Source organism: Perognathus longimembris, chromosome 20 (genome assembly GCF_023159225.1).
Source record: "Perognathus longimembris pacificus isolate PPM17 chromosome 20, ASM2315922v1, whole genome shotgun sequence".
NCBI lineage: Eukaryota > Metazoa > Chordata > Mammalia > Rodentia > Heteromyidae > Perognathus > Perognathus longimembris.
This window is the reverse complement of record NC_063180.1, coordinates 17,704,030-17,726,095: the sequence shown is the minus strand read 5'-3', so window position 1 is coordinate 17,726,095 and position 22,066 is coordinate 17,704,030. Positions and strand designations below refer to the sequence as shown.

At 51.0% G+C, this 22,066-nt stretch overlaps 1 protein-coding gene across 2 annotated transcripts; it reads left to right on the top strand.

Annotated features, from left to right (window-relative positions):
• Positions 1–598: 598 nt before the first annotated feature.
• Positions 599–22,031, top strand: Map4k1 (mitogen-activated protein kinase kinase kinase kinase 1). 2 transcript variants are annotated; one of them, XM_048368624.1, is made up of 31 exons: positions 599–714; positions 876–933; positions 1,058–1,148; positions 2,095–2,159; positions 4,132–4,187; positions 4,284–4,331; positions 4,491–4,533; positions 4,633–4,705; positions 5,715–5,846; positions 7,237–7,299; positions 7,384–7,465; positions 9,107–9,223; positions 9,453–9,531; positions 10,636–10,694; positions 10,781–10,824; positions 10,905–10,949; positions 11,659–11,701; positions 11,966–12,128; positions 12,205–12,287; positions 13,866–13,950; positions 15,402–15,478; positions 15,569–15,629; positions 17,302–17,410; positions 17,502–17,560; positions 17,743–17,846; positions 18,587–18,761; positions 19,069–19,131; positions 19,504–19,593; positions 19,681–19,751; positions 20,627–20,682; positions 21,891–22,031. In XM_048368624.1, the coding sequence occupies exons 1-31, from the start codon at positions 616–618 to the stop codon at positions 21,958–21,960; spliced, it is 2,463 nt and encodes an 820-aa protein (XP_048224581.1). In that variant the 5' UTR covers positions 599–615; the 3' UTR covers positions 21,961–22,031. The 2 variants fall into 2 exon arrangements, with proteins under 2 accessions (XP_048224581.1, XP_048224583.1); XM_048368626.1 differs by lacking the exon at positions 20,627–20,682 and having other exon boundaries at positions 21,891–22,018.
• Positions 22,032–22,066: the final 35 nt, after the last annotated feature.

Here is a 22,066-nt window from a genome sequence, read left to right as displayed (position 1 = left end):
CTGGAGGCTACGGGCGAGCGCCTCCTCTGCGTTTCATAATTGTGCAGATTCCGTGTACTGCGTGTGTAAATGCACGGGCTTGTGCCGTGTGTGCAAACATGTTCCAAGTACACCCACGTGTGTGCACATAGAAACCCAGACACGTGCACGGCAGCCAACGTGGGCAGCGCGTGCGCGTCCTCGGTGAGCCGAGCCATCCCGTGTGCAGACCTGCAACCTCTGATCATGGCTGAATTTTACGCATCCAGTCTAGAGAGGTTTCAACTATGGATGGCGGCCCCTCCTAGACAAGGAAGGGGTGTCAGGCAACTCATACACAGCCCCACCCCCCGTTGCAATTAAAATAGTTTGCATCTCATTTGCATCCGGCCCTGAGCTTTATGGAGGGGGGGTGTTGGTCCCTTGGGTCCCCAGCCTCAGTGCTCTTCACACTCAGAGCCCTGGGGACAGGGGGTGGAGCCCTGTGCAAAAGCCTGCAGCTGGGGCAGGAAGCGAGACTGGGGAGGGGGGAAGGCCACAGCCCACAGAGCTAGGCAGGCACCGGACTTGTGGGGAACCTGGAGGGAGGGAGGTGCCAGCTCTGGAGCCCTGAGGCCCAGCTCCCGGCCTCCAGGGATGAACCTCATGGACCCTGACATCTTTAATGGGGATCCTCGAAGTCACTATGATCTACTGCAGCGGCTGGGTGGCGGTACCTATGGGGAAGTGTTCAAGGTGAGAAAACCCCTCTGTTTCCATCACCCTCAGACCAATTTAGGGTGAGGCCTGGGAAAGGGAGAAGGTGCAAGAGGGCCCAGATACTTGGTCTTGATTCTGGGGTGCTGAGAAGCTCAGGCAAATGGAGTCTTCCTAATGGCTAACTTCCCCTTTACAAGGCTCGGGACAAGGTGTCTGGGGAGCTGGTGGCATTGAAAATGGTGAAGATGGAGCCTGGTGAGTGAGGGCCCTGGGACTTTGAACTCCCCACCTTCACCCCACAACCTGGGACATTAGGACCAACCATGTCCCTGTAATTTCCAGCCTACAGACCCCTCTTCTCTCCCACCCTTCCTAACAGATGATGATGTGGCCACGCTGCAGAAGGAAATTCTCATGTTGAAAACGTGCCGACATGTCAATATTGTGGCTTACCATGGCAGCTACCTCTGGTGATGAGCCTCAGCCCCCTATTTCAGACCCAACACCCCTAACTTGATCTCTAACCCTCACTTGCCACTTGAAACCAGGACACTCTTACCTCCAGCCTTGACCCTCACTTTTTAACTGGGGCACGTCAGCCTTCTCTTTCATTTTCTAAAATCAGCATGCCCCTTAATAACTACACCCCACTTGCAAACTCCCATTTCTTCCTAGATCTTCCAAACTAAGCCCTTCATTAATATCAATCCTGAAGTCAAATCCCTCTAAAGGAACTTCTCAACAGCTTGCCCTTTAAGTTGCCCCCCCCCTTTTTCACTCTGCTCCTATAATGTAAGCCCCTTTAATTCCCTGACTCCCACAACCCAAAAAAAATCCTAGATGTTTCAATAATTACCTCAGTTCCCCCAGAAAAACTGGCATTTGGACCCTTCCATTCCATCAGATCTCTACAAGCTGGGGAGATGTTCTTTCCTGTCCCTTAGGCTAGCCCAGGACATCACAGATACACTAGATTCAAAGACCTATATTTGATTGCCAATGTACCTTTCCTGTCTGAGCCTCAACTTCCTCATCTGTCCAATGGCCTTAATCTGTGGGCAAAGGGAGCTGGTACATTTATGTTTTTCTCCAATTAGTGCAAACAAAGGGTTCAGTAGCAATGGTCCTTGTAAGGCATAATTTATGAGATCTTGATATGATCATTGTCGGTTTTCAAGTCAAGCACTTTTTTTTTTTTTTCCAGTCCTGGGCCTTGGACTCAGGGCCTGAACACTGTCCCTGGCTTCTTTTTGCTCAAGGCTAGAACTCTGCCACTTGAGCCACAGCGCCTCTTCTAGCCATTTTCTATATATGTGGTGCTGGGGAATCAAACCCAGGGCTTTGTGTATATGAGGGAAGGACTCTTGCGACTAGGCCATATCCCCAGCCCCTCATTGTCGGTTTTCAATGACTTAGGTTGCAGAAGCTGTGGATATGCATGGAATTCTGCGGGGCTGGTTCTCTTCAGGATATTTACCAAGGTTAGAGGAAGGACAAGGGCAGGGAGGGCCTGCCCTTCACCCCTCCAGGCCACCTCTTCTGCTCCTCTGGATTTCTCACTTGGGGAAGTGTTGCTGTTCTTCTAGGCATGCAAGGCTCAGCAGGCCAGGCATACATTATGCTGGGAATCCTTCCAGCGTCTGCCAGTCCAGCCTCAGTCTTTCTGTATGTGACTTGCTTTAACACCCCCTCCTTATCTTTAGCTAGGTAACAGCCTCTTCTTGCAAAGGCCTAGTTCTGTTTTTGAATAGCTAAGCTTTTTATTGGTTTTGATTTTTAAATTTTTTTCCTCAGATCTATGTGCCTAGATTTTTATGGAATGGGTGAATGAATTTCTGGTCTTTTCTGCCTTTCAGTTTCCTTAATTTGTTGGTGGGGATAGGGTGGAATTCTGATCACATCCCTGAAGAGTGTGTGTGTGTGTGTGTGTGTGTGTGTGTGTGTGTGTGTGTGTTTTCTGTGCTGGTATTGGGGCTTGAACTCAGGACCTAGGTGCTTTCTTCTTAGCCTTTTTTTTTTTTGGTGGGGGGATCGGTCATAGGACTTAAACTCAGGGTCTGGGCGCTGTCCCTGAGCATTTCTGCTAGTACTGTACCACTTTGAGCCACAGCTCCACTTCCGGTTTTTTGGTGGTTCATTGGAGAGAAGAGTCTCATGGACTTTCTTGTCCCAGCTGGCTGGCTTCAAACTGAGATGATCAAATCTCATTCTCCTGAGTAACTAGGATTACAGTCATGAGCCATAAGTACCCAGCCATATCTCTTTCAAAATATGTCTGTGTCTTCCTACAGCATTGTTTTCAGTCTCTGTCTCCATCCTTCTTTCTGTGTCTCGGCTGGGCTGTCCCTTCATCTCTGCCCTTGTGTCTCTGTGCCTTGTTTATTCTTCACTCCCAGTTCGAGGTCTTCCCACAGTTTCTATTTCCTTCCAGGAAAGCTTCAGTTTCTCATGTCTACCATGGCCCTAACCCCACCTGTGCTGGCTGATCTCTCCTCTCTCTGTGCTCCCCCACTTTCCTCAGCAGCCCCCCTCAGTTCCCTCTCATCTGTTACCCCTACATTAGCTCTTGCTCTTCTCCCTCGGAGTGGGGCCTCTTCTTAGGGTGGCCTTACTGACCACCTTGTCTAGTGTCATAACCCTTCCCACACATATTTCCTGTTGACTTTGCTTGCTTTGCTTTTTCTTCTATTTATTAGCGTGTGTGTGTGTGTGTGTGTGTGTGTGTGTGTGTGTGATATCTATTATGTATTTCTCTTTTCTTTTTCTTTTTTCCTTGATGGCTAGGAATGAACCTAGGACCTTAGCACATGCTAGGCAAATGCTCTATTACTGAGCTATACTTCCAGCCCTATGTAGTATATGTATGTATGTGTATATGTATGTATATATAACTTGTCCATCTTGTTTACTATCTGGAATATTCTCTCCATGAATGCAGAATTGTGGTTGTGTGTGTGTGTGTGTGTGTGTGTGTGTGTGTGTCTGTGCCAGTAGTGGGACTTGAACTCTTGAACTCAGGGTCTTATGATCTTGCTTGGCTTTTTTTTGCTCAAGGCTGACATTCTACCACTTGAGCCATATGTCCACTCCTAACTTTTTGCTGACTTATTGGAGATAAGAGGCTCTTAGATTCGTCTGCTTGTGCTGGCTTTGAACCTGGATCCTCAGATCTCAGCTTCCCGAGTAGCTGTGGTTATAGGTGTGAGCCACTAGCACCTGGCACAGAGTACAAGCACAATAATGATCTGTTGACTGTCCCCTTCTAGCCTGTATTGCTCTATCCCTGGGGCCTTTCTTGATCACCTGCAATGCCTCCTTCTCCTCCGCTCACTTTTTCTGTCCTGGGTCTCCTTCCCCTCTGCCACCCTCTCAGCTGGTGTGGGCAGGACCTGGGTCCCTCAGGGCCCAGGTTTCCTGGCTCCCATCCAACACGTGGCCTGGCTGCTGTTGCAGTGACTGGCTCCCTGTCCGAGCTCCAGATCAGCTATGTCTGCAGAGAAGTGCTCCAGGTAAGAAAGGGTCTGGGAAGGGTTACCGGAAGGGTAGGGACTCTTGCCCCACCCCCAGACTCCCCCCTCCCACTGTGGGCCCTTCTCTTCCCCCAGGGACTGGCCTATCTGCACTCACAGAAAAAGATACATCGTGATATCAAGGTGGGCTAGGGATGAGATATTCTGGGGGCAGGGGGGAGCCCAGGAGGTGGGGGCTACAGTTGGGGTGGGGGGTGAGGGTTCAGATATGTTTGAGTTGTGGGATAGGAGCTTTGGGGAGCAGATATTCTGACAGCTTCCAGTCCCCACTCTGGTACCCAGGGAGCCAACATCCTCATCAATGACGCAGGGGAAGTCAGGCTGGGTGAGTGTGGAGGCTGGGGGGTGGGCAGGGGGTGACTGGGGAATGGGGCGACTGGGGAATGGAGCGGCCGGGACAGTCTATTTCTCCCTCTACCTCCAGCGGACTTTGGGATCTCAGCTCAGATCGGGGCGACGCTGGCTAGACGCCTGTCTTTTATTGGAACACCCTACTGGTGAGGGGTGCCGGGTGGGTGGCCTGGGGTGTGGTGGAAGTAGAGGACTTCTCTCCCTGGCTCTGCTGACAAGCTCCCTTCCTGCCTCCATTCTGTGTCTGGTGAAGACTTTCTCTTTGGTTCTCTCAAGGCCTCTGTGTCTCTTTGTGCTTCTTTCTTCCCATTCCTCTCCAGGCTGGGGTTCCCCTCCCCACACCCCCCAGCCCTTCCCATACAAATCTGGTCCCATCTTTTTTCAACCTTTGTTTCTGTCTGGTAACAGATCTTTTTTTCCCTTTTCTTTTCTATGCTGGGGACCAAAGCCAGAGCAGCCACGCGCAGGTGGCTCACGCCACCTTAGCTAGCTCATCTTAGCTACTCAGGAGGCTGAGATCTGAGGACCATGGTTCAAAGCCAGCCCAGCAGGAAAGTCCAGGAGACTCTTATCTCCAATTAGCCACCAGACAACCAGAGTGGCGCTGTAGCTCAAGTGGTAGAGTGCTAGCCTTGAACTGAAGAGCTCAAGGACAGCACTCAGGCCCAGAGTTCAAGACCCATGACAGACAAAAAAAAAAAAAAAAAAAAGAAGCCAGAGCATCCTCAAACATGGCATGCTCCCAACCCTATTGCTTTTGTTTTTTCCTTCCTTCCTTCCTTCCTTCTCCTCCCTTCTTTCCTCCCTTCCTCCCCCCTTTCCTCCCTCCCTCCTCCCTTCCTTGCTTCCTTCCTTCCTTCCTCTGCCAGTGTCTAGCAATGTAGCTCAGCCTGGCCTCAAACTCATGATCCACCTGCCTCAGCCTCCCGAGTGCTGAGATTACAGATGTGTAACCCCAGGCCCAGCTCAACTGCATTTCACTCTGTCTGCGTCTTCCAGTCTACATCTGCCTGTCTTTCTCGGTCTCTTTGTTCTTGTTTTCCTTGCCATCTGGCTATCTGTACTCCATCTTCTCTCACCCTGCTCTGTCTTCCTTCACCCTCTCCTCCCTGACCCAATGCCACCTCTGGTTCTCTGAGGCTCTCTGCCCCCTAGGATGGCTCCGGAAGTTGCAGCTGTAGCCCTGAAGGGGGGATACAATGAGCTGTGTGACATCTGGTCCCTGGGCATCACAGCCATCGAACTGGCTGAGCTACAGCCACCACTCTTTGATGTACACCCTCTCAGGTAGGTAGGAGCGGCCGGTCCCCCTGGGCCTGAGACCCCACCCCTCAGCTTAAGTCCTCACATCAGGAAGCCCTTTGTGGACTCACAGTGCAAAACACCTTTCCAGCACCCCCAGCTCTGGATGTCTGTCTGTGTCTATCTGTCCTTTCCTTCTTTTTTTCCTTCCTTCCCTTTTTTCTTTCTTGTTGGTCATGAGGCTTGAACTTGAGGCCTTGGCGCTGTCCCTGAGCTCTTTTTGCTCAGGGCTAGCGCTCTACCACTTTGAGCCACAGCATCACTTCCAGTTTTCTGGTGGTTAATTGGAAATAAGAGTCTCACAGACTTTCCTGCCTGGGTTGGCTTTGAATGGTAACCATCAGTTCTCAGCCTCCTAAGTAGCTAGGATGACAGGCATGAGCCACCAGCTCCCTGCTAGCTCTGGATCTTCACTGTGAGCTGTCCCCTGTCATGAGCCAGAACTCTAAAATGTAGCTTTCCTTTAGAAGTTACATGGTAGGGCTGTGCATAGTTGTGCACCCCTGTAATCCCAACTATGTGGGAGGCAGAGGCAGGAAGGAAGATCAGCGTCTAAGGCAGCTAAGCCAAAAATGCAAAACCCTCTCTAAAAAGTATTTAAATGCAAGCCTGGCTCTTGTGGCTTATGCCTGTCATCCTAGCTACTCAAGGGAGTTACTATCTGAGGATCTTGATTCAAAACCAGCCTGGGCCGGAACGCCCATAAGATTCTTACTACAAATTCACCAGCAAAAAGTAGGAAGGGGCGGGCAGGGGATATGGCCTAGTGGCAAGAGCGCTTGCCTCGTATACTTGAAGCCCTGGGTTCGATTCCCCAGGACCACATATACAGAAAATGGCCAGAAGTGGCGCTGTGACTCAAGTGGCAGAGTGCTAGCCTTGAGCAAAAGGAAGCCAGGGACAGTACTCAGGCCCTAAGTCCAAGGCCCAGGACTGGCAAAAAAAAAAGTAGGAAGGGGAGGTGTGGATCAAGTGGTAGGCTAGCAGCCTTGAGTTAAACAAAAACAAGTGAAAGCAGGAGGCCCTGAGTTCAAGTCCCACTAACAGCACACCCCCCCACCCACCAAATAAACATATTAATTATTTATTAAATGAAAAAGAACTAGAGCAAAAGGGTCTGGAGGCATGGCTCAAGTCTAGGACATCTGCCTAGCCTAACAAGTGTGAGATCCTGAGTTCAGACACCAATGTCACCAAAAAAGAAAAAAAAAACAAACAACAGTTTCATCCCAGTCCACTGTCAGACTTGATCCTCATTTCCATTTGTTCCTAACCTTGCTCTGCTGACCTGGGTCCTGTTAGAGAACCCTGAAGCCATGAGGTATAGCCCCCTTTGGTGGGTGTGTGAACCCCACATTGTTTCTATTCTTTTCAGAGTTCTCTTCCTCATGACTAAGAGTGGCTACCAGCCTCCCCGGCTAAAGGAGAAGGGAAAATGGTAAAGGGACAGAGAGGGTGGGAATGGCCAGGGAGGGAGGCAGGTCCTTAATGCCCTCAGCCACACCCTGGCTTCTTCCTCCAGGTCAGCTGCTTTCCACAACTTTGTCAAAGTCACCCTCACGAAGAACCCCAAGAAACGACCCAGTGCCACCAAGCTGCTCAGCGTAAGCTGCCCCTCCCAGAGTTCCCCCCCAGTTCCCTAGGCCCCACAATTCCCTGGGCTTTCAATGACTCCCTCCTTTGGCAGGGGTAGCAAGAGTCCTGGGGCCTATTAGACCCATGAAACCATTTGGTAAAGCCCAGTACTGGTGGCTCACACCTGTAATCCTCCCTCAGGAGGCTTGAGAGCTAAGGATTGTTGTTCGAAGCTAGCCCAGGCAGACTAATCTGAGAGAATCTTGACTCCATTAAACCACACCAAAAGAAAAAAAAAAAGATGGAAATTGAGCTTTGGCTCAAGTGATAGAGTGCTAACCTTGAGCAAAAACAACAACAACAAAAATCCTCAGGGACAGTACCCTGGTCCTGAGTTCAAGCCCCTGGACTAGCACCAAACAACAAAAAAAATTGGTATTTGAAGGGACAAACACTTATACTGTTCATTGGCTGTTCACAGCCATCTGCTTATATTGACAATTTTGTTTATTTTTGTTTTGCTAGGGCTTGAACTCAGAACCTGAGCACTGTCCCTGGCTCCTTTTGCTCAAGGCTTGTATTCTACCATTTGAGCCTCAGTGCCATTTCTGGTTTTTTTCTATATATGTGGTGATGAGGAATCGAACCCAGGGCTTCATGTATGCAAGGCAAGCACTTTACCACTAGGCCACATTCCCAGCTCTATATTGACAATTTTGTATGTCCTATAATATGATAAATAGTTAAATTGTCCTTGGAGGAAGGCTCCCACCTTCTTTGTTTCTTTCTTTTTTCTTTTCTTTTTTTTTTTTTTTTGCCAGTCCTAGGCCTTGGATTCAGAGCCTGAGCACTGTCCCTGGCTTCTTTTTTCTCAAGGCTAGCACTCTACCACTTGAGCCACAGAGCCACTTCTGGCCATTTTCTATATATGTGGTGCTGGGGAATTGAACCCAGGGCTTCATGTATATGAGGGAAGCACTCTTGCCACTAGGCCATATTTCCCAGTCCTCCCACCTTCTTTCTGGGTCTACAGAACCCCAGTGACCCCTGCAAAGTCTCGAATCCCTTGGAATCTCCCAGCACCTCTACCAAGACTCTCTATATTGTACTCCCAGATGTGGCTTTTTTCTTTTTTGGTGCCAGTCCTAGGGCTTGAACTTAAGGCCTGGTCATTGTCCCTAACTAAGCTTTTTTGCTCAAGGCTATCACTCTACCACTTGAGCCATAGCTCCATTTCTGGCTTTGCTGGTTAATTGAAGGTAAGAGTCTCATGGACTTTCCTGAACAATGATCCTCAGATTTCAGGTTCCTGAGTATCTAGGATTACAGGCATGAGTCACCAGTGCCTAGCTCCCCAGATCTTTCTGTGATTCCTCTAAATTGCCAGAACTTGCTATGTCCCAAGTACCCTGTTTTGGAGAGTCCTCTCAAATCTACCTCATTGCTTCTAAAGACCTTCCCCCATTGCTTCTCAGAAACTTTGCAGTCCCTGACAGTCCCCCTTCTGAGAACCCTAAATTCTTCTAATCCCTTCAGACTTCTCACAATTCCCAGAATGCCAAGCTCTCTAGAATGCCTGCCTTTCCCCTTCAGATGGCCAGGAACCCCTATCACAGCCTTCCCAAGGTCCCCCCAGGATCCCTGTGTGCTGACACCCCCTCCTCCCACAGCATCAGTTAGTGTCTCAGGCCGGGCTGAATAGAGGCCTCATCCTAGATCTTCTTGACAAAATGAGGAATCCTGGAAAGGGGGCCCCTGTGGGTGAGATTGAAGATGAGGAGCCTGAGGTAAGGTTCCACCAGTCCCCGCTCCCCCTTGCTGGGTGGAATGATGTCCCATAGCCTCTCCTAGAAAGAACACAGAGTTGGGGGGGGGGGCAGGGCAGGGCAGCCTGTAATGGTGCTGGGTGTAGAGGATTAAGGAAGAGAGGAGCACTCCTGGCTAGGCCCATAGGGTGATGATGGTTGGGTTTGGGGGGTGGGCATAAGCCCTGATGTATCCTGCCCCTCTGCCCAGCCACCCCCTGCAATCCCTCGGCGGATCAGATCGACTCGCCGGTCCAGCTCTCTGGAAATCCCAGATGTAGACCGTTATGGTAAATACAGAATCCTGCAGTTTGGGGATACCTGGTCCTATAATTGAGAAAACCCCTTTGGTCTACCATCAGACCATCTGGCCTTCTTTCTTTCTTTCTTTTTCCCTTTCCTTTCCTTTTCTTTCTTTCTTTCTTTCTTTTTCAACCTGCTTTATTTTATTTATCTATCTATTTATTTATTTATTTATTTATTTATTTATTTATTTATTTATTGCCAGTCCTGGGCCTTGGACTCAGGGCCTGAGCATTGTCCCTGGCTTCTTTTTGCTCAATGCTAGCACTCTGCCACTTGAGCCACAGCTCCACTTCTGGCCATTTTCTATATATGTGGCACTGGGGAATCGAAACCAGGCTTCATATATACAAGGCGAGCACTCTTGCTACTGGGCCATATTCCCAGCCCTCCTTTCCTTTTCCTTTCTGTTCCTTTCTTTTCTCCTTTCCTTTCCTTTCCTTCTCTTCTTTCTTTCTTTTTTTTTTTTTTTTTTGCTGCCAGTCTTAGAGCTGGAACTCAGGGTCTGGGTCCTGTTCCTGAGCTCCTTTTCTTAAGACTAGAGCTCTACCACTTTGAGCCACAGTACCACTTCTGGTTTTCTGGTGGTTAACTGGAGATAAAGAGTTAAGAGACTCATGGAGGCAGGGCACTGGTGACTTAAGCCTGTAATTCTAACTGAGATCTGAGGAGCACTGTTCAAAGCCAGCCGGGGCAGGAAAGTCTGTGAGACGCTTATCTCCAATTAACCACCAGAAAACGGGAAGTGGCTCAAAGTGGTCACCACCTGACGTACAACATAACCATAGAAATGTGTCCCCCCCCCACTCGACCTTTCTGAGCTGCAGACTCTCCAAACACCTCCCATCTCATCCCCAAAAGACATGTACCAGAACCTCTGGTTCACAAATAGATCCTTAAACCTTCTGTAACTGAAATCTCCACTTCCCAGATTTCAAATCCTGATATCTCCCTCCCCCTGACATGAGACTTCTATAATCCAAGGTTTAGCCCCAAGGATCCCACTCCAATCCCTCAGCTTTTCCTTCCTCCTCGCAGCATGTCATCTCCCTGTCCCATCCCTCACTGGCTCCTCTGTTCTCTCCTCCCAGAGTGGCACATGGAATTCAGGAGGCTGAGAGGCCTGGAGCCCCAGGCCCAGGCCAACACGGTGAGCCACCACCCTCCTCTCTCCCCACACCCTCCCCTTCTCCCCAGGCCACCCTGACTCTCCACACCCCGCCCCCCATCCTGCAGGCTCACTTACAGGCCCATGAAGACCTCAAGAGCAGCAGACCCAGGTCAGAGACCCTTGGGTATATGGGTGGGGGTGACTAGGGTGTGTAGGGAGTGCCTGAGGCTCATATCCCACACTCTTTAGGAGACCTCTATCAGATTCTGATGATGACTATGATGACGTGGACATGTAAGAGGCCCCGCCCCATAGCCCCCCGACACGTGACAGCTGCCCCTACCTCACCCCCAGCTTTAGCTGTACCCTGACCTCTCCCCCATGCAGCCCCCACCTTCCTTCCTGTTCCCCACTTCCACCCTCTCCCTTCACCTCTGACCTCTGGTCCCTGACCCCTAACCTATCCTATCTCCAACCTCTACCCTCAACTTCAGCCCTGCTTTCTGCCCTCAGACCACAGACCTGTCCTCAGCTCTCTCTGAAATGTTCCCTTGCTCAATGCCACAGTCTCCTCCACCCACATATTTGCCTGCACCCCTAAACCTCAGCTTCAGCCCTAACCTTCCACCTCAGCCCTTTTCTCTTGACATCTCATTGGACCTCAGATCTTGGTTTCTGGAAACCTCTCCTGGCCCCAGACCCAAACTTACCCAGTAAGAATGGGCTCCCACGGCCTGAAGGGTGAACTGGCTCTGGGCTTTCCTGCCGATTATATTACCAGGTGCCTGGGAGGACGGGAATGGCCGCTGTATTGCCCGTCACCTGCTGTATCGCCAGCCCTTGCACACCAGGCATCTTGCCAGCCCCTGCTATCCTTGAGTTGTTCCTGCTGTAATTCTCCGCTCCAGCCACATTTCCTCTCCTCACCCTCGCTGCTGCCTTCCCAGCCCTGAGCACCCCTACTTCCCTGCCCCTCCCTGCTCACCCCATCTTTGCGTTTCAGCCCTACCCCTGCAGAGGATAAGCCTCCTCCATTGCCCCCCAAGGTAAGGGCCTGGGATGCTGAGACTTGGGGCTCCCAGGGCTTGGGAACCTGGGGTGATGGAAATTTGGCCTGGCCTCATAGACACCAGTCAGTAGCTGGTCCAGTATTTGGTTTTTGGGGTACGGCGGGGTGGCAAGGTGAAGGCTCGAGTGGAGAGAGGTCATTTGCCACAGCCAGCTCTGTCCCAGTGGAGGCAGGGACTGGGGGTGCGAGGGTACCCTCTTTCTGAGACCACCTGATGTGTTTCTTCCTTCTGTCTCCAAAGCCCAAGTCCCGTTCTCCCTCAGATGATGGCTTTGGGAAGATGGGGGAGGAGGGGCAGTTGAGCCCAGGGGTGCTGGTCCGGTGTGCCAGTGGGCCTCCCCCACGTACCCCTCATCCGGGAGCACCCCCAGCCACTCCCAGCCCCCACCTCACTGCCCACTCAGGTAAAGGATGGGCTAGGGAAAAAGGGTGGGCAGGAGTGGGGGCCCTGGGTGCTGATTTACTTCCATTCCCTCTCAGAACCTTCGCTCTGGAACCCAGCTTCCCGAGAGCCTGACCAGCCCCCACTGTTGCCCCCTAAAAAGGAAAAGATGCAGAGAAAGGTGAGAGGCTGCCCTGTGCCTTACGGGGAAACTGAGAGCAGTCGGTGACGTTTATTGAGCCTTTGTGCCAGGCACCGATCTCGCATTTTTGCCTGGTGTAAGCCTCCACAGACAGAATCGTATCACACAGCTAGATATTATCCCCCATGTCACAGTTGGGGAAATGGAGGCACAGAAAGGTAAGCAGCTTACCTGAGTTCTGTATACAGTACTCCTCCTGATCTATGGTGGCTATGTTCCAAGACCCCCCAGAAGGTACCCTGTGGATAGTGCTCAATTCTCTCTATATAAATTTTTTAGTTTTGCCAGTCCTGGGGCTTGAACTCAGGACCTGAGCACTGTCCCCAGCTTCTTTTTGCTCAAAGCTAGCACTGTGCCACTTGAGCCACGGTGCCACTTCTGGCGGTTTTCTGTATATGTGGTGCTGAGGAATCGAACCCAGGGCTTCATGTATACCAGGCAAGCACTCTTGCCACTAGGCCATATTCCCTGCTCTTCTATACTTTTATTTTACCTATCCAAGCATACATATATGAAAGTTTAATTGGTAAGTTAGACACAGTAGAGCACTGTTGTTTACTATACATGAGGCCCTGGGTTCAATTCCCAGAGCCACCCAAGACAGAGAGACAGAGGGGAGAGAAAAAGGAGGCAATAACTTTAGTCAGGTTGGGCACCGTGGCTCACACCTGTAATCCTAGCTACTCAGGAGGCTGACATCTGAGAACCAGAGTTCAACGCCAACCTCGAGCAAAAATGTCCAAGACACTCTTGCCTCCAATTAACCAGCAAAAAAAAAAAAGCCACAAGTAGGGCTGGGAATGTGGCTTTGCAGTAGAGTACTTGCCTAACATGCATGAAGCCCTGGGTTCGATTCTTCAGCACCACATAAACAGAAAAAGCTAGAAGTGGCGCTGTGGCTCAAATGATAGAGTGCTACTCTTGAGCAAAAAGAAGCCAGGGACAGCCCTGAGTTTAAGCCCCAGGATTGGCCAAAAGAAAAAAAAATGCCAGAAGTGGAAATAGGGCTCACGTGGTAGAACATTAGCCTTAAGCAAAAAAGCCAAGTAAATGTGAGAGTATCCCAGTTCAAACCTCAATACAGGCACACAAACAAAAACAACTATAAGCAAATAAGATAATTAGAGCAGTATCCTGTTTAGAGCAATATGCCACTCTTGAGGCTTGGACTCACAGTCTGGGTGTGATCCCTGAGCACCTTTCTGCTCAAGGCTATCACTACTACGGGAGCTACAATGTCATTTCTGCCTTTTTTGGAGTAGTTTATTGGAGATAAGAGTCTCACAGCCTTTCCTACTTGGGCTGGCTTCGAACCACAATCCTTAGAACTCCTGGGTTTACAGGCATGAGCCACTGGTGTCCAGCTAGAACTTAATGACTTTTTAATTTGGAATTTTCCATCTAATAAGTTTGGACAACAGTTGACCACAGGTAATAGACCATAGAGGCAGAGGCAGGATTTGAACCCTGGCACTCTTACTCCAGACTCCTAACCACTGTACCTTCCTGTCCTTTTGCTGTGTTTGCTGCCCTCCCCCACCTCCGGCCCTGGCCCAGGGATGTACTCTTCTTGTAAAGCTGTTCAATGGCTGTCCTCTCCGGATCCACAGCATTGCGGCCTGGACGCACCCCTCCACCAACGGTAGGCATTTGGGAGATCCAGACAGGGCGAGGGTGGAGGTGGGGGTGGGGGAGCCAAGGTGGCTAGGAGGCTTTAAGGAAAGGTATAAAGCAGGTACAGGGAGGGTCTCACTGGGGGATGGGGGAATGGCCAAGCCTGTGGTTCCAGTTAGATCTGAAGATACCAGAGAAGAGCAAAACTGAGTTGGAGTGAAAGTAGGAAAGTTATGAGTTTAGAGGCCCAGGAGTGTCCAAATGTAATAGTAAGTCTAGAGTATGCAATTGATGGATATAACACAACGGAGGGGTATACAATGGATGACAAAGGTCAGCTGGAGGTTAGTGAGTTAATGATAGAAGCTGGGATCAGGGGCTGGGGATATGGCCTAGTGGCAAGAGTGCCTGCCTCGTATACATGAGGCCCTGGGTTCGATTCCCCAGCACCACATATATAGAAAACAGCCAGAAGTGGCGCTGTGGCTCAAGTGGCAGAGTGCTAGCCTTGAGCAAAAAGAAGCCAGGGACAGTGCTCAGGCCCTGAGTCCAAGCCCCAGGACTGGCCAAAAAAAAAAAAAAAAAAGAAGCTGGGATCAATGTTTTGGGGTGAGGAGTTAGAAGGTCAATGAGGGTCTCTGTTAAATAACATCAGAGCTAGGTGCTGGTGGCTCGCGCCTGTGATCCTAGCTAGGTGGGAAGGGAGGCTAGTACACTTGCAGGAGTGTAATTCCAAGTTAGCTAGGGTGAAAAAGGAAAATTTGAGAGTCCATCTAAATGGAAGAAGCTGGTCACGGTGACACCTGCATGTCATCCCAGCTCCAGTAGAAATTGAAAAATAGGAGGATTGTGGTCCAGTCGCATGCCAAGGCAAGAAGGAAGGCCCTGCCTCAAAAATAAATAGCACGCACAAAAAAGAGCCAGACGCATAGCTCAGTAAGTGAGCACCTGCCTTTCTAGTAGGAGATCCAAAGTTCAAATCTCAAGACTGGACCCCAGCTCCCACAAAAAAAATAGCTGCTAAGCCAGGCACAAGTGGCTCATGCCTGTAATCCTAACTGCTTAGGAGGCTGAGATCCTGTCCCAGTTGAGAGATCTGGAGAGGAAAATGAGTCCTATTTGTGGGTGTCAGAGCTAAGGATTTGTGCACAGTGGGAGCTTGGCGCTGGGGAAGAGTTGGGGATGTGGAGTCGATTTGGAGCAACAGGTATGAGGCTGAGTGAGAAATGAGGGCACACAGCCAAGATTTTGTGGGTCAGGAATGGAGGAACTGTCAGGCACAGATAGAGGATACTAAGAATATTAAGTTACGGCAGGGTCTGAGCTAGATTTGGGGGCGACAGACTGAGAGGAGTTGGAGGATAGAGGAGGTTGAGATGAGAACCTGAGAGATGAGTTTACGGAGCTCAGATGGGTGGGGAGGTGGAGGTCCCTGGGGTGAGGTAGGTCCCAGCATCCTGTCTGTCCCCCACTTCCCAGACCAGTACCTGCTTCTGGGGGCAGAGGAAGGCATCTTCATCTTGAATCGAAATGGTCAGGAGGCCACAATGGAGATGGTGAGGGATGGCGCCTTGGGGGTGGAGGGGGTGTGCAGTGGGAGGGGGAAATCTTGGGGATACTAAAGAGCTGTCTCCTGCTCTCTGCAGCTCTTTCCTAGCCGGACTACCTGGGTGTACTCCATCAACAACGTCCTCATGTCCCTCTCAGGTCTGTGGGGGAGGGGAGGGGGAGGAAGGGAAAGAGGGAGAAGTTAAGGGGTCAAGGTCGGGAGAATAGGAGACAGATGAGCACAACTGGAAAAAAAAAAATCCCCTAGCCAGGCACTGGTGGCTCACGCCTGTCATTCTAGACACTCAGGAGGCTGAGATCTGAGGATCAAAGGTTCAAAGTCAGCTGGGGCAGGAAAGTCCATGAGACACTTTTCTCTAACCTCCAGAAAACTAGACGTGGTGCTCAAAGTGGTGGAGCACCAGCCTTGTGCAAAAGAGCTCAGGGACAGCGCCCAGGACCATGTCCCATAACTGACAAAAAGAAAAGCCCCTTAGAGGCCATGTGTGGTAGTAGATTGCTATGATTCCAGCAGTTAGGATCCCAGCAGTTGAGAAACTCATCTCCCAAAATGGCAAGGGTGGGACTTCTGCAGTGTCCACCTAAGAAGGTTGAGTTCAAGGTCAGGCTGGCATTCATAGCAAGTTCAAGGCCTGTTTGAGCCACATAGCAAAACCCTATCTCAATAATAATAATAGAAGTGATATACAAAACAAAAACTTCAACTTTAGATTGTAATCTCAACTGGTGTGTGTGTGTGTGTGTGTGTGTGTGTGTGTGTGTGTGTTGGTACTGGGGTCTCATGCTCTTGTTTAGTTAGCTTTTTTTTTCTTTTCTTTTCTTTTTTTTTTTTGGCCAGTCCTGGGCCTTGGACTCAGGGCCTGAGCACTGTCCCTGGCTTCCTTTTTGCTCAAGGCTAGCACTCTGCCACTTGAGCCACAGCGCCACTTCTGGCCATTTTCTGTATATGTGGTGCTGGGGAATCGAACCCAGGGCCTCATGTATACGAGGCAAGCTCTCTCGCCACTCGGCCATATCCTCAGCCCCTAGTTAGCTTTTTCTGCTAGCTTTTTTCTTTTCTTTTTTGCCAGTCCTGGGGCTTGAATTTGGGGCCTGAGCACTGTCCCTGGCTTCTTTTTTTTTTTTTTTTTTTTTGGCCAGTCCTGGGCCTTGGACTCAGGGTCTGAGCACTGTCCCTGGCTTCCTTTTTGCTCAAGGCTAGCACTCTGCCACTTGAGCCACAGCGCCACTTCTGGCCATTTTCTGTATATGTGGTGCTGGGGAATCGAACCCAGGGCCTCATGTATATGAGGCAGGCATTCTTGCCACTAGGCCATATCCCCAGCCCCCAACCCCTGGCTTCTTTTTGCTCAAGGCTCACACTCTACCTCTTGTGCCACAGCGCCACTTCCAGCTTTTTCTGTGTATGTGGTGCTAAGGAATCGAACCCAGGGCTTCGTGCATGCTAGGCAAGCACTCTACCACTAAGCTACATTTCCAGCCCCTTCTGCTAGCTTTTTGCTGGTTAATTAGAGATGAGTCTCATGGACTCGTGAGAGATGCCCTGCTGGCATCAAACTGTGGTCCTTAGATCTGAGCCTCTTGAGTAGCTAGGATTACTGGCATGAGCCACTATTCCCGTCTTACACTAGATTCTTGATTTTACCCTAGATTTTTTACTACAGAGTGGAAAGGGAATGAATGAGGCATGCTTGGGGTGTGCAGTCTTAGGGGTTCAAAGGGCAAGGGCCAATGAAGGGATGGAAGAAAGGAGGGGGTCTCCTGGGTCCTATAACTACTTCCTGCTTTCCCCCACATACACACACTGCAGGAAAGACCCCTCACCTGTATTCTCATAGCATCCTGGGCCTGATGGAACGGAAAGAAACCAGAGCAGGAAACCCTATCGCTCACATTAGCCCCCACCGCCTACTAGCCAGGTATCAGCCCCCAAGTGGCAGCCTTGACTCCTGGGACCTCCTGCCCCCTTCACTGCTATCTCACACCCATTCACATCCATCTCTACCTCAGGAAGAACATGGTCTCCACCAAGATCCAGGACACCAAAGGCTGCCGAGCTTGCTGTGTGGGTGAGAGAGCCCCACCCCCACCCCCAGAGATGGCAGGGGCGGGGATTCTACAGCATCCTCCATGAAGGCTGAGGAATTAATACAGCACGTGTCAGGGTCCAGGGAAAGAAGTGTGATTCTCACTGGGGGAGGGCAGGGAGGCAGCGAGATTGATGTGTACCCATCCTTGCCCACCCCTACAGCGGAGGGTGAGGGCTCTGGGGGTCCATTCCTGTGCGGGGCATTGGAGACATCAGTGGTCCTGCTTCAGTGGTACCAGCCCATGAACAAGTTCTTGCTAGTCCGGGTAAGGTTGCCCAAGGAGCCAGGATGTTGGGGGGCAGGGATGCTGTGGCTGAGATCTCACACTTATACTTATGTAGAGTTGCGAGAGGGGGGGGGGCGGGGGGCGCCCAATCCGCCTTTGATCCTTAAGCTCCTCCCCCATATCTAGTCCTAATTATATTCCAGACCCTATGGCCTACCTGAAAGTCTCACTCAGACCCTTTCCACTTCAAGTCTGTAAGCAAAAATAAAATTTTTTTGGCCAGTCTGGGGCTTGAACTCAGGGCCTGAGCACTGTCCCTGGCTTCTTTTGCTCAAGGCTAGCACTCTACCACTTGAGCCACAGTGCCACTTCCAGCTTTTTCTGTGTATGTGGTGCTGAGGAATCGAACCCAGGGCTACCATGCATGCAAGGCAAGCACTCTACCACTAAGCCACATTCCCAGCCCCTATAATAGCAAACTTTGTAGCCCTTGGTCAGCAAGGACCCGTGGGGGGGGGGGGGGCTGGCTTTCTATTGTTAGGCTGGAATGCCTCCAAACGAAGCGGCAACCTTCCCTTGTTCCTAAGGAGGCACCCCATAATTCCTGAGTCCTCACTCCTTAAGATTCCCTCCATCCCCCTCCACCCCTAAGAAAGGTCCCAGGAAATTTCTGGGAAGTTCCAGGCCCCCACCCCACGGGCCCCGGGCCCCTAGGCCCCGTCCCCACGCCCCACCCTCAGCCCCTGAGCCCGCCCCTCCCCGTGTGCCCCTCCCCGCAGCAGGTGCTGTTCCCCTTGCCCACGCCGCTGCCAGTGTTCGCGCTGCTGAGCACGCCGGGCTCCGAGCTGCCGGCAGTGTGCATCGGCGTGAGCCCCGGGAAGCCCACCAGGTCGGTGCTCTTCCACACCGTGCGCTTTGGCGCGCTGTCCTGTTGGCTGGGCGAGGAGAGCACCGGTGAGCTGGGCGGCTGGGGAGGGCGGGGCCGGAGAGAGGGTGGGGCTTAGCCCTCCTGGAAGGGTGGGCCTGATTGGGCGGTACTGGAAAGCGGGTGGGGCCTGGGAGGGCGAGGGGTGGGGAGAATAGCGGCTTTTATGTGATTGATGGTGGGTGGGGCTTGCGTGGTGGGGCAGGGGGGGCACATACTTGGGACTTATCTGGTGCTTGGGGGGTGGGGGTCCCCCGCACTGGTATCTGGGGGTGGTGTGGGGAAAAAGAACCTGGAGAAGTTGGTTCTTAATCCCTCCCCACACCTCTCAAACAGAGCACAAGGGACCCGTACAGGTGACCCAGGTAAAAGAAGACATGGTGATGGTGTTGATGGATGGTAAGAAACCTCCTTCCATTTTCCTGCCCCAGGACCTGGTGCCCTTCAGGCCCCTCTGTATTTGGGTCTCAGGTAAAAACCTCACTCATCTGAATGCTGGTGGCTCAAGCCTGTAATCCTAACTACTCAGGAGTCTGAGATGTGAGGGATCACAGTTGAAAGCCAGCCCAGGCAGGAAACTCCATGAGACTCTTACCCTAACTAACCACCAGAAAAGCCAGAAGTGGAGCTGTGGCCCAAGTGTTAGAGCACTAGCCTTGAACAACAATTTAAAAAAAAAAAAAAACTCAGGGAGGACAGCACCCAGGCTCTGAGTTCAAGCCCCAGGACCAGCACAAAAACAAAATAAGACCTTACTCTACTTCTCTCCAGGCTCTCTGAAGCTGGTAACTCCAGAAGGGGCCCCTGTCCGGGGACTTCACACCACTGAGATCCCCATGACTGAAACTGTAGAGGCTGTGGGTGCGTTGGGGATGGGAGGGCCCAGGGTTGGGCAGGGCTTCAGGGAGCCAGCAATCCCAAGGGTCACTGATACTGCTTTCTCTGCAGCCATGGTTGGAGGCCGGCTTCAGGCCTTCTGGAAGCATGGGTTGCAGGTGTGGGCTCCAGGCTCAGATCAGGTGAGTTTCTCCCATCCAAACTCATCATTCCACCCTCTCCCCAAATCATTCCATTCCTAAGGTGGGGTGGGAGAACCCCAAGGCAGGGCATGGAGTCCATTGGGGATGCTTCCCTCCATTTCAGCTCAGAGTAGATCCCCTTTCTGTCACTGGAACTCCAGTAGTATCCTCGGCCCCTATGTGACCTTCTGCAAGGGGTTTTGCTTTGCTTTGAGCCTTTGTTTCCCAGCTGCAATATGGGGGTCAATGTAGAGAGCTGTGGAGGGTTAAGAGCGTGGGGTGGAATCCCGTGTGTGTGTGTGTGTGTGTGTGTGTGTGTGTGTGTGTGTGTGTGTGTGTGTGTGAATTAGGGCTTGAACTCAGGGCCTTGGCACTGTCCTTAGCTTTTTCCACTCAAGGTTCTACCACTTGAGCCATACCTCCACTTCTGGCTTTTTGGTGGTTAATTTGAGTTAAGAATCTCACAGACTTTTCTGCCCAGCCTGGCTTTGAACTATCATCCTCAAATCTCAGCCTCCTGAGAAGTGAGGATTATAGGTATGAGCCATCTGCACTGGACTGACCACACAACATTGTCTTTCTGTGCTTCACTGTCCTGCAATGACAGTGGAGGGGACAGGGGATTCATGTCATGAAGCACCATGTAAGACTACTGATGTTACAGTTACCCATCCCGTGTGTAGTAAGATTTTGCAGGTTAGCCATCTGAAGCAGAGAGGTTAAGTAACTTGTTGGAGGTCACACAGCTGGTGTGTTCTGTTGGCAATGATTGGTTCTGGGCCTAGACATTCCGAGACTGGTTCTCCTGAAGCGAACCAGACCTGTGAGGAGGGTAGGGGACTTCCTAGCTACTCACACACATGGTTTCTCTGCAGATGCTGCAAGAGTTAAGGGATCCCAACCTCACCTTTCGCTTGCTTGGCTCCCACAGGTATGGTGGTAGCAAGGGGGAGGGCTTGGGGGAGGCCCCCCTGATATAGAGAAGCCATCCAGAGGCATCTGCAGCCCCCTGGATCTTTGGCCTGGACAGCCTCTCCCACCTTCCTGTCCCCATGGTCTGTTCATGCATGGCTGCCAAAGGGACAGTTTCCTTTCTAACTGAACTGGGACTTGAACTCAGGGCTTCATGTCTGCTAAGTAAGTGCTCTACCACTTGAGCCATTCCTCCAGCCTGCCATGCTTCCTTTTACTATTTGTTTATTTATTTATCAGTTGTGGGGCCGGAACTCAGAGACTGGGCACTGTCCCTGAGCTTGTTTGCTCAAGGTTAGCGCTCTACCACATTGAGCCACAGCTCTACTTCCAGTTTTCTGGTGATTCATTAGACATAAGAGTCTCATGGCCTTTCCTGCCTAGGCTGCCTTCAAACCGCAATCCTCAGGTCTCAGTCTCCTGAGTCGCTAGGATTACAAGCATGAGCCACCAGCACCTTGCTTAAAGTTACTTAAAAATAGCTATTTTTGTAAAAATAGAAAGTTCATGAGAGTCTTATCTCGAATTAAGCACCAAAAAAGCTGGAAGTGAGGCTGTGGCTCAAGTGATAGAACACTAGCTTCAAGTAAAGAAATCTCAGAAACAGCTGGGTGCCAGTGGCTCATGTCTGTAATCCTAGCTACTCAAGAGGCTGAGATCTGAGGATTGCAGTTCAAAGCCAGAAGGGCAGGAAAGTCCCTGAGACTCTCATCTCCAATGAACCACCAGAAAACCGAAAGTGGTGCTGTGGCTCAAGTGGTGGGTTGAGTGCTAGCCTTGAGCTGAAGGGCTGAGGGACAGCATCCAGGGCCAGAGTTCAAGCCCCCATGGCCAACAAAGAAAAAAGAAAGAAAGGAAGAAATCTCAGGGACAACATTCAGAACCTGAATTCAAGCGGTAGGACCAACACACACACACACACACACACACACACACACACACACACGTCAGAAGGTTTTTTTTGTGTTTTTTTTTCAGACAGTCTCAGTATATAGCCTAGGCTGGCCTTAAACTCATGATCCAAGGCCTCTCAAGTGCTGGAATTAAAGGCATGCACCACCACTCCTAGCTTGCTCTTTCATTTTGTGATAGGGTCCCATAGGGCGGGCAGTTTCTATTACCTACTTTGTGGAGGAATGAATGAACAAATGACTTCTCCTTTCCTAGGCCTGTAGTGGTGGAGACAAGGCCAGCAGATGACCCTACTGCCCCCAGCAACCTCTACATCCAGGAATGAAGCCCTAGGGGGTGTTAGGAACAGCTCTGCTCACACACACCCTCCCAACAAACACACTATTCATCATGTCGGGGCCTGGTCTTCCAATAAACTGACTTCAACATCT

Excerpts from the sequence above, each read along its gene's own strand:
- Map4k1 (XM_048368624.1), top strand. The coding sequence starts at position 616 with ATGAACCTCATGGACCCTGACATCTTTAATGGGGATCCTCGAAGTCAC. Across the intron at positions 4,332-4,490 it reads AGATACATCGTGATATCAAG|GGAGCCAACATCCTCATCAA; the intron begins GTGGGCTAGGGA and ends TCTGGTACCCAG. Across the intron at positions 4,706-5,714 it reads TTTATTGGAACACCCTACTG|GATGGCTCCGGAAGTTGCAG; the intron begins GTGAGGGGTGCC and ends TCTGCCCCCTAG.